The sequence below is a fragment of the Manis pentadactyla genome, chromosome 4 (assembly GCF_030020395.1).
Source record: "Manis pentadactyla isolate mManPen7 chromosome 4, mManPen7.hap1, whole genome shotgun sequence".
Taxonomy (NCBI): domain Eukaryota; kingdom Metazoa; phylum Chordata; class Mammalia; order Pholidota; family Manidae; genus Manis; species Manis pentadactyla.
Window position 1 is genome coordinate 6,678,007 of NC_080022.1, and position 11,457 is coordinate 6,689,463.

The 11,457-nt window shown below is 57.6% G+C and overlaps 1 protein-coding gene across 3 annotated transcripts in view; it reads left to right on the top strand.

Annotated features, from left to right (window-relative positions):
* Nucleotides 1-11,050, top strand: part of SPSB1 (splA/ryanodine receptor domain and SOCS box containing 1) — a 59,620-nt gene extending 48,570 nt beyond the window's left edge. For all 3 annotated transcript variants that reach the window (XM_036925273.2, XM_036925272.2, XM_057499690.1), the window contains 2 exons: nt 1,166-2,007; nt 9,148-11,050. In XM_036925273.2, the coding sequence (XP_036781168.1) occupies nt 1,314-2,007; nt 9,148-9,275 (822 nt within the window). In that variant the 5' untranslated portion in view covers nt 1,166-1,313 and the 3' untranslated portion in view covers nt 9,276-11,050. The remainder of the gene's footprint in view (nt 1-1,165; nt 2,008-9,147) is intronic.
* Nucleotides 11,051-11,457: the final 407 nt, after the last annotated feature.

Here is an 11,457-nt window from a genome sequence, read left to right on the forward strand (position 1 = left end):
CTCCTCTGCATGCTCACTGGGTTGCCTTTATTTAGCCAGGAGCCCACCTTCTCCCTCTTCTGGTCGGTCCCAGGAGCCTGTTGTCCACCTTCCATAGGTTGAGGAGGTTCATGATGGCAGAAAGAACCTTTTCTCTTGAGTGAGGCTCAGGGAACCAAATGGCGTGTTATCTTCCGCTATCCAAGACTGGACACCGAGGCCAGGAACGGCAGGTGTGCTCAGTCCTGCTCGCCCCACATCTGAGCCCCCCGCCCTCAGCTGTAGCCCTCCTGGCGCTGCGGATGGAGAGGGTGGACGGCCGCAGCGCCTTCTCTCCTCCAGCCCTGTTGCCCGGATCTCCCTCAAGGGAGCAGAGAGACGGTGAAGCTGAAGTGCGGCGTGGCTCCTGGGGCCTGGGGAGCCAAGCATTGGCTGCCGGCTGGAGGGCGTAGGTGGGAAAGGGTGCTTATTGTCTGAGCATTGGTCCTGAACCGCCTGGGGGCTGAGGGGTGAATGCCTCGGCGCCCACCTGGCCCAGGGGCATTGGGAAGGGTGTTTCTGGAGGGCCCAGTCCAGGGGGGCGTGGGACCTGCTGGGGAGTTTGCCGCAGCCTCGGGGAGCACTGAGCCAGAGGTCCCTGGGGCCTTCCAGTCAGGCGCGCCCAGACCCTCCCTGAGCTTTCTGCCTACCTGGGTTCCCCTCCTTGGCGTGAACCGGTGGTGCGTGTCAGAGGCAGCTGTGCCGGGAGGACAGCCCCCGCAGCTTCTGCCTCGTGGGGCTTCACCTTCCTTCCCAACAGCAGGGGCAGGAAATAAGCTTCCCTTTGCCTCGACCAGGGAAGATGCCCACTGCATCGGGGCCGTGCCGACTCGGCCCTTGCCCTGGGGAACGTGACGCGGTGTTCGGTGGCGGCTGAGTGAAGCATCGTGCCCCGCCCCCGAGCCCCCTTCTCTGCGCAGACTGCCAGGTGGATGGCCCCTCTCCTTTATGACGACGTAGGCACACGGACAGTGCGGGGTTTCCCTCGGTGCCGAGGCTCCAGCCCGCCCCGTATCGGGTGCGGTGGAGGCCCAGAGCCGGCTGCTGGGCCGCGCTCACATGGTCGGCCACGCGCTCCCAGCTCACGCTTCCCCTGCTCCCCGCACCGCCGCTCACCTTGCCTCCTGTTCTTCCTTCCATCCGTCAGGTAACGCGGAAGCCGCACAGCTTGCAGAGGCCACCTGGCAACCTTCTTCAGGAATCCTGCCTGGGCCTGATCGGACAGCCGGAGAAGAGGCCCCGCGATTGATGAGTCAGACTCGGGAGTCGGTGCCAAGGTGAAGCCCCAGACCAACATGGGTCAGAAGGTCACCGGAGGGATCAAGACCGTGGACATGAGGGACCCCACATACCGGCCCTTGAAGCAGGAGCTGCAGAGCCTGGATTACTGCAAGCCCACCCGCCTGGACCTGCTGCTGGACATGCCCCCCGTGGCCTACGACGTCCAGCTGCGCCACTCCTGGAACAACAATGACCGCTCACTCAACGTCTTTGTGAAAGAGGATGACAAGCTGATCTTTCACCGGCATCCGGTGGCCCAGAGCACAGACGCCATCAGAGGGAAAGTGGGGTACACACGTGGGCTGCACGTGTGGCAGATCACGTGGGCCATGAGGCAGCGGGGCACGCACGCAGTCGTGGGGGTGGCGACGGCAGATGCCCCCCTGCACTCCGTCGGGTACACGACCCTCGTGGGGAACAACCATGAATCCTGGGGCTGGGACTTGGGGCGCAACCGGCTTTACCACGATGGCAAAAACCAGCCGAGCAAATCGTACCCGGCCTTTCTGGAGCCGGATGAGACGTTCATTGTGCCCGATTCCTTCCTGGTGGCCCTGGACATGGATGACGGGACTCTGAGCTTCATTGTGGATGGACAGTACATGGGAGTGGCTTTTCGGGGACTCAAGGGCAAAAAACTGTATCCTGTAGTGAGTGCCGTCTGGGGCCACTGTGAGATCCGCATGCGCTACTTGAATGGACTTGACCGTAAGTGTCCTCTGCGCTGAGGAGGCAGTGTCCCCAGACTCCTTATATCCCGAGGATCCTGGCTTAGCTGGGCCAAAAGTTTACACAGTCATTGGAATTAAAATGTCTTTAAGAAGACATCCCAGGGTATTCGGATTCTCAGGGGTGACTCTTGCCTGCCTCTGGTTAAATGAAGAATTCTAGCTGGAGTGTGCCAGGTTACCTGGCAGCACCTCATGAATGGATGGCTAGATGGGTGGGTGGGTGGGTGGATGGATGGGTGGTCTTTGTTAGATGGGGTTTATTTCTGGTTGACCTGCCTCCAGAGTTGATTTATAGTTGACCAAATTCTAGCACAATAGTTAGTATATTACTGAGCTGGGGTTTGTGGCCTTGGGGGTACTAGGGCCTCTAATGTAAATGAAAGCCAATGGCCTCTCTTGTCTGTTAGGCAGGTTTACGGTCTTTCTGTCCTGGTGCTAGAAACTTCTGAGTGACACGGTCCCCTGAGAGGGCTTGTTCGATCATGATGTCAGGGGGCCTTTGGAAAGGAGCATGTAGACTGGAAACAAGCTGAGTCAGCTGCGGTTTCCACCTGTCCCTTTGGAAAAAGGAGTGGCCTTTCTTAGACCTTGTGTGAAAACAGCCCACAGGTGGTGACACCGTCCTGCTTTGGGAGAGGGAGGGCCCTGTGGCTTTATGGCTGAGAACCCATGGTGGCAGGTTTGGCCCGGCACCCAGTGATCTAACCCCACCCTGCAGGCCAGGTAAGTGGTGGGTGAGGCCCCTGCTGGGGTCAGGAGCACAGGTGCTCTGGTCTTGCAGTTGCCAGACCCTCGGTTCATTCTGCCTGTTCCCTGCTTCAGCCCCGGAAGCCACCAGGGCCACCAGGCAGAGCAGACTGCTGAACGTTTCCCTTGGAAGCATCCGCCTTGCTCCCGCCTCTGGCTTTGGCTGGGTGGTGACAACAAGCCATCAGGCAGGAGGGTGCCTGCCTCACCTGTGCAGACCTGGGTGGGGACTCACAGTGCCCAGGGGCTTGAGTCCGCCTTGGGTACTCTTGTTTAATGATGAGGACTTCCCTCCCTTCCCACCCAACCAAAATGCCGGGCAATGCCAGGGCCCCCATGGCTTCCCGACTTCCCCAGGCCCAGCCAGACACAAGTGGGCCCGCGCTCTGCTCTGCCTGTTGACTTTGGAGGCTCCGGAGGGTCATCTGTGAGGCTGGGGCAGTGTGCCTGGCCCGCTGCATGTGTGGGGGAAGGATAAGGTGCCACACGTGAGAACTGACAGCCTTGACCTGCTTGTGTAGCTCAATCCTAACAGAGAGCACCCCGTGCCCGAGAAGATGACTGGGTAAGGATGGGCAGTAAGGGCAGGAGCAGCCGCTGGGAGGCCGGAGAGGAGCCATGACGGTTGTCCAGGGGGCAGGGGGCAGGGGCTCGGGCCAGGGTGGGAGAGTTAAAATTGAGATGCTCACTGCACACCCCCAGGGGGCTCTGCCAGTCTGGAGACAGGGTCCAGGGCAGTGGGCAGTGCGGGAGTCACCCTTGGCTGGGCAGAGTTGGAGGCTTCGACCACTGGAATAGACACCCGGGGAGTGAGGGGAGAGGCTGTCGGTGGACGAGGTGGTGGGGAGGCACCACGGGCTGCAGGGGTTGCTGGTGCCCTGGATGCCAAGCAAAGGGAGGGCTTCCGGAAGCACGAAGTGATGCCAGCTTGTCCTTTGATGCTGGCGACTGGGAATTTTCCATCAGCTTCGGCAAGCAGGTGACCTCTGGTGACTTTGGTGAGAGAGAGTCTGTGTGGGGTGGGGTCAAAAGCAGACGGGGCTTGTTTAGAGAGGAGGGGCAGCTGGCGTCCTCGAGTCCCAGGGCTGCTGGAACACAGCCACCCATTGGGCAGCTGGAAGCAACAGAAATGTGTCTCCTCGTCTCAGGAGGCCGGGTGTCCAGAATCGGGGTGTTGGCAGGGTTGCTTCATTCGGAGAGCTCTGAGAAGAGGTCAGAGCCCTGACCCGAGACATTTGTCCTTGACCTCCCAGGAGAGTCCTGGCCTCCCTCGTGGCTTCTGCTGCGGCCGGCCCTCCCTGTAGACGCGTCCCTCAGCCTCTGCTCCGTCTCCCGTGGCGTCTCCTGGGCCTCTTCCTCTTCTCATCTGGGCCCTCGCTCCTCCAGTGCAACCTCAGCTTTATTAAGTACATCTGTAAAGACCCTACTTCCAAAAAAGGTCACATTCTGAGGTTCCAGGTGGTCCTGTATTGGGGACACTATTCTCCCCATTACGGGAGCCAGCGAGTATAGACCATTTCCATGAGATCTTGCCCCCTGCTGCCTGGGGAAGGACAGGATAATGACAGCAGAGCCCAGAGCTCAGATGTGGGGTGCCTGTCAGGTGAGGTCAAAGGGTGCCTTACTCCTGCCCAGGAGGGTTTGATTTACCTTCCAAGGCTGCTAAGGACAGGGGAGTGGCACAGTGAGCAGGGTCTGTGGTCCCCCGGGAAGCAGGCCAAGACACGCTGGCAGGTCTGACTAGACCCGTCTTCTTGGTGGTGAGCCCAGACTGGGTTTTGCCCTCAGTCTTAGAGACGGTTCTGACCCATTACTGCTCTGTGGGACATTCGGGAAGTGAAGTCACCTATGCCCCCCTCCTCATACCCAGCCACCAGGTCCTGGCCTCAGCAGGGCCGCCACGTGTGTGCCCTGCCTGGGCACTGAGCAGGTTTGGTCTCCCAGGCCACCGTCCGCGGCACTCCAGGCAGACCCTCCGCAGCTGTGGCCCTGCCCCGATGCTGGCTACAGCAAGGTGGTGAGCTCCCAGTGTGTCCCCGTGTGACCTCCCACCGTCAGCCAGCTCTGACCAGAGGCCACTTGTTCTGACTCCTCCTCAGGTCTCAAGACCTCTGGTGCAGAAGCTACAGCCAGAAGGGCTTCTTGTCCCCTTGCTCTTTCCTGGGGTGGGCAACTGTGGTGGGGACACCAGGCCCAGCTTGGCCCTAGGCCTGCCCATCCCCTTCCCTAAAGGTGCAGAAGGAAAAGGCCTATTTGCAGGCAGCAGACTGGCCATCACCCAGGGAAGAGTCCTCGACTCGTGGGTCCCCTGCCCCCACTGCTTTTAATGGTGTCTCCCACTAAGAAAGCGTCCTCCCTGCGGTTCAGCATTTTCAAATTCTCCTTTTATGGCTCCCAGGTAAGTTCCGTGTGGTTTGTCATGATGGCAGTTTTAGGTAGGCTCAGCGATTCCTCAGGAGCCTTTCAACCCAGGGAGCTCCTCCCGGTGTCCTCCTGGGGCACCTCACCCAGTGTGGCTCCTTCCTGCACCTCCATTCCAGGGTGCAGAGCTCCGGAGATGCTCCTCACGGGGACACTGGTCACCCGACCCTGCAGGGGCTTCCTTCCGAAGGAGAGAGCCATGTCGGTGGACGGGGCTGTTCTAGGCCCTGCCCCCCGAAAGGCTGCTCCTAGGAGGGCAGCAGGGAACGAAGGTGCCCACGCTACCTGGCCGGGGTCAGGCATCCTTCCCCCGCTGGCAAGAACAAGGAAGGGGTCAGAGCTGTGTTTTGCTACTTTTCTATAAGAATTGCTTAATGTAAAGGGGAAATGCACACATATCGTGGGAAGGCTGTCCTCCACTGTGACTTTCTAGAATCCATTTCACGGAGCATTTGCACCGCCAGCTGCTTAGGAGAGCAGTGAAGGCGACCGGTGGGAACATTGCTGAATCGGGGGGCACTTCCTGACCCGAGACATTTATCCTTGACCTCCCAAACCCAGAGGTCACTGATTTAGCTCATGAACTAGACACAGCACTGGCCTCTGGAGTTTGAGTTGGGGTGTAGTCTCTCAGCCGCAGGTGGGGGTCCGGGCTGCACACGCTCAGATGGGGCACCAGGTAACCGCTTCTAGAAATGTGGAAGCGGGTGCATGGCCTCATCCAGCCCCTCCACCTTCTGCTCACGTAAATAGCACCTGATTCACTTTTCGATTTCTTGTCTGCACTCAGCCGCCCCCTCGCTCATTCATACAAGCTGTGTCAATGCCGAGCGCCTCGGCTTCCTGGAGGTGGGCATAGAATAAACTCTGCCTTTTTTGTTGGGGAACTTCCTTGGGGGATTTCGGTGGGCACTGGCTTTGTGGACGGAGCTGGATACTGAGCCTGCAGCCCCCAGCGGAAGGATTGAGGTCGGGGGAGACCTTCTTGGGTCCTGTTAATGACCAACCAAAATCTGTAGGACAGACGTTTTCCATGGCACAGTGCCCACATCCGGTTCTGTGGCAGTGCACCTGAAGTCCGCCCAGGCTTTGCAAAGCAGTCAGACCAGGGCCCCATCATTTTGCCCCTCCAAGATCAAGGGGGTGGGAGGAGTCCTGTATGAGGCCCCCAAAAGTGGACCCGTCCATGGGATGCCTGGGTGACTGGCTCACGATGTGTCACTGCAGCTGTTAGCTGCCACTTCTACAGCCTGTCTTGGAAGAGCTGACAGGTCTAAAGGACAAAACCCTTCTGGCTTCATGACCCCTCCCTAACTGGATTATTCAGTGTGGCCCAACGATGGTCAGGCAGAGGAAGCCCCCCATAGCACACGGCTGCTTTCAGTGGGGGTGGAAGGAGGTCCTCACCCCTTTGGGTAAAGGACAAAGGGAGCTGGGAGCTTCCTCTGCACATTGGCACGAGAGCCAGAATTTGGGTATATACCCACTCTCTAGCCTGTGGCTCTCGGACCTTGGACCCCAACTCTCACCTCCTCAAGCCCGTTTTCCCATCTGTAGGTAGGGAACACAGTCCGCGCCAGGCACACGGTAGGTGCTCCACAGCCATAGCCTTGATGGGGGCTACGATGTTAATTTCAAGTATGCTGTCCCCTGAAGTAAGGGGGCGTGTGCAGAACTGTTTCTTCATAAGAATATTCATGAGTTGGCCTGAAACCCATTAAGCCAAGAGGGTGTGATGGGAACCCCCTCAGCCCTCCCTCCACAGCCCAGCAGGCCTCTTAGGCCACATTCGATGGCCCTCAGTACTTAACTCAAGTGCTTTCAGCCACCAGGGGAAGCCCGCACCTCCCAGTGGGGCTGGGCCCCGTCCTGGAGGGAGAACGCGCCAGCCCCACACGGGGCACATGAAGAGATCTCCTTAGCGCAGGAGTGGAACACACCCGGGCAGAAGGGCCACTCCTCGGTAGCATGTGCAGGCTGAGAGGTGCTATGAGGCAGTCTGGCCTTCAGCATCTAGCTGGATGGGACTTGGGGAGCATCTGGTCCAGATTCCTCATCTTACAGATGGGGAAACCGAGGCCCAGGCGCCCGAAGTGACCTGCTCAAGGTCAGGCTGCTGTTCATGGTAGAAGTGAGGAGCCAGCCAGGCAGGGCTGCCCGGGAGCAGGCAGGTGGCCTCACCAGGAGTCTGTGGAATCCTTGACCTTACAGGGCAGAGGTCATTTAGTTCATCCTCCTGCCTCCAGGCAGGGCTCCCTTTCTTCATGCAGCGCTGTCCAGGAAAGGCCCCATTTCAAAGCTTTCCATGAAGAAACATTGACCATTTCAAGGCCTTCTGCTGTCTAGCTGTGGTGGTGGGTGCCCGTCAGGGATCCAGAGCAGTTGGGCTTTTAAAGCCTGGAATTTAGGAAATGCATTATCAAGCCTAAGATTTATTCTTTTTAAAAAATAACAGCTTTGTTGAGATATAATTTACATGCCATGCAATTCCCTGGCCTCTGGTTTAGTCACGGTTGGGCAGCCATCACCACGGTCAGTTCTAGAACACTCAGTGCCCAGGAAAACCCCAGCTCGTTAGCAGCCGCTCCCATTTGCTCCTGAGCCCCCAGCCATGGGATTTGGTCTTCAGTGAGTGTTTTAATGTTATTCTTAATATTCTGAGACATGTTGGTGAATAGTAAAGAACTTTCACCACTTCTTATTGCTAGAATTGGGTGGCAAGGAAAACACTGGATTTTCTCAGTTTCTTGGTCTCATCATTATTTTGCAAACTAAGGAGTCTCGATGTCCAGGGGAGACCATGGGTGAAGCCACAGTCTGCTCATTTCAGCTCTTGCCACATCCAAAATACTGTGGGGTGGCCCTGTGCAGGTCCAGCGTGCCCACCTGTGCCTGCTTTCAGGGGAGAGAGCAAGGAACCAACTCCAGGGAGATGGGGTGAGCGGGGCCCACCGAGTCCTGGCAGCCTCCGGGGCCTTAGAGGGAATGACTGCCAGACTCCTCCTAGGGCTGAGCCTCCCCTGCAGGAAGGCAGGGCCCAGGCCCTCCGGGGACACAAGGACCAGGGTGGCACTGCAGGCTGTAGCTAAAGTCTCTCTCGAGTGCAGGTGCCCGAGGCAGCTCTGCTGGGAGCCCGCCGGGTTTCCTGGTGGCGAGATGCCCTGATGGGGACTGGGGCTGCTGTGGCTCGGCTGACACTTCCAGTTTCCCTCTGCCTGGCTCTCGGCGTCCCACTGTCAGGTAGAAAGAAATGGGGGTTTCTATAGATGCTACACCTTCAGGCCGTGGGGTTGCTTCCGCTCTGTCTCCTCAAACAAGTGTTTCTGGGCCAGCGTCTCCTACATCTTTGGCTGCATGGTTTGTCGGCTGAGAATGTGCGCGCTCGTCCCAGACTGCCGGGGTGCGGACCCCGCCGGTGACCCCAGCACACTAGAAGGCCCTGTGCCTCAGCGCCCTCAGCTGTGGGGTGGAGATGACGCGTACCCACCGGCATTTGGGTCAGCAAAAAATGATTCCCTTCCTAAAAGCCTGTGTGGGGAGGGGACTGGTGCTGGTGGGGGGCTGGCTTCCGTGTGCCCTGAATGGACACACAGTGACGGCTGCTGCCTGTCGGTGGGTAAGAGCAGGGACTCCTGCCAGCAGTGTGACCCTGGGCAAGTTGTTTGGACTCTATCCTCTGTAAAATGCAGGTGATAATAAGGGGATTGTAAATCATTCATAATAAACCACTGGGATTAAATGAGTTAGTGTTTATAGACGGCTTCCAGGAGGCTTGGCCCAGACTGGGTTCTCTGTGTTTGCTATTAATAGTTAATATAAAATGGAAGATTATTAATTATTATCTGTGTATGAACACAAATATTAATGATACTCTTGCTCTTGTTAGTATCGGTCGTTCTAGAACCATCCAGCGCTGTGCTAACCCGCTGTCCTCTCCTCATTTCCCCAGCCGAACCCCTGCCCCTCATGGATCTCTGCCGCCGCTCCGTGCGCCTGGCCCTGGGGAAGGAGCGCCTGGGTGAGATCCCAGCTCTGCCGCTGCCCGCCTCCCTCAAGGCCTACCTCCTCTACCAGTGACACTCCACCCAGATCGCCAGCGTGACTGCTGCCTGACGCCACGCGGCCGAACTGCTGCCGCATGTGCGCCTTGGACCGGCATCTGGGCCGTGGGAGGAAGCCCCCGCTCCTCCCTCCTCCCCCGCTGCCTCTGCCGGACGCAGACAGCGCTCGGCACAGGCCCCCCCTGCGTGTCGGATCACGGCCCCTTCTTGGAAAAAGACACATAGGATAAACTCTGAGGAGGCCGTGCCCTGAGCTCTGATCTGCCCTTGGGGCGGCACGGGGTGCGCCCCCACCTGCCAGGTCCCAGGGTAGGGTGGCCAGCAGGAGGTGTGATCCCAGGGGTTTTAAGAGGTGCTTCCAGTGAGGGCTTGTGCCAAGACCGGCGGGGCCAGGCAATGGGGACCGAAGCTCAGGACATCAGAAACTTACCATGGACCCCGAGGCAGAAACCCAGACTGGACTTTCACAGGCACATGAGCTCCCAGCTTCAGTCCTGGCTGTCAGTGCCCCCATACCCTGTATTTATTCTTTTACAATAACAAAAGCCATTTATTTATTCCATTTAGAAAGGAAACCTTGTTTGGGGCACCCCTCTCTGGAGTGTCCTGTCGCTTTGCTTCCACCTGCCCCTCCCTGGGATGTGTGTGCCTCCCCTGTCCGTCTCGCTGGGCCATGTCTGTGGTGTGTCCCCACATGGGCACAAGGGTGTCTTTGTTTGAGTTCCTTAACCTACTGTTTCCAGGGGGGTTTTCTCCAGGGTCCTAGCGGGCCCATCAGGGAGCATTAGCCTCACGTGCAATAGGAGAGTCTTGGGGCACCCATCTGCACAGGCTGCAGCTGCTCCCCGTGTCTTCAAATAGCCACTTACCACTTGGGCTCACCCTTCTTTGCAGTGGTTTTATTTCTTCCTCAGAAACCCTAGCTTCCCAGAGGACCACCTGAACCAAGAAACGAGGATGAGAAGCCAGGGCAGGGCCGGTTGGGGCCGCCAGAGTAGAGTCACGCCCCATGGAAGCCAGCTCAGGTCTCTGCTGAGCGCCCCTGTCTGGGCCCTGGACCCGCATGGAGCAGCCCCAGTACGTCACAGCCCCAGAGCCATGCACGGGGCAGGGCGAGCTGGGGCAGCCCGCGGAAGGGGACCACCCCTTCCCTGCCACAGCCTCCCATGTAGCAGACCTACCACCACATTCACCGTGTATTTTATCTTGAAGTCAGCACTCTCAGACTCTGACTTCTCTTCATTTCTGTACAGGTACAATAGATGACTTTATTTGTTTAAAATGTTTAATATATATACATATATATTTGTAAGAATTATGTTTTAAACAGCTGCTGTAGGGTACCTTTTTATTAAAAAAAAATACGTCTTTTCAGTGGAATATATTTTTAAAGCACAAAATTGGTGCCAAGTCTGGGTGAGGAATGTAAATTACCCTCTTATTAGATTGAATCTTTTTTTCCAGAGGGGAGGAAACCTTACCTGTAAGACTTTTAGAGACATGCCTCACTCCGGATTCGGGGTGGGTCATGTTCTGATGAATGTTGCACATGAGTGAGTCTCACCCAGGTCCCACCGTGTCGCTTTGACCCAGCCGTCTTCGCCCCGGACGCTGGATGAATTGCCAGGCTGTCGTCTCTGCACCTCCCTCCCCCAGCTACCCAAACCTCAAACCCGCCCTGCTTTCCTCTCTGCCCAGAACCTTGTGGCCTGTACAGTTTTGAAACTCCAGTTCTATTTTATGATAGTTGATAATAGTAACCTAATAAAGAAAATATATTAAAACACAAAACCAGTTTTGAGTCCCTCTCTGTGCCTTGGGGGAAGGGAAAGAGGTGTGGCCAACCCCTCCAGTGTCTAGCCGGTTTCACTACCCATGGTGCTCAACAGATAATGTGGTGATCCCCCAGGACCCCCTGGTAGAGAGTGGGGTGCCAGCTAGAGCCCTAGGTAAGGAGGGGAATCCAGGAGAGGTGATCCTAGAACATCCCGTCGTTTTCCGGAAGTTGGTGAGCCTGGAGCCCAGACCTGCTGAGCCCAGTAGGAAGGCCTCTACCCATTGTGGGAGCCTCTGGCTTGCCGACCGTGGGCTCTTCAGCAGCAGGGAAGGGGCCCAGGCGGGTATCCCAAGTCCAGCTCTGGGTGCTTGGCGGAAGGACCTGGTCCTTCATCTTTGTGTCCCCAGTGCCCGGTGCGCAG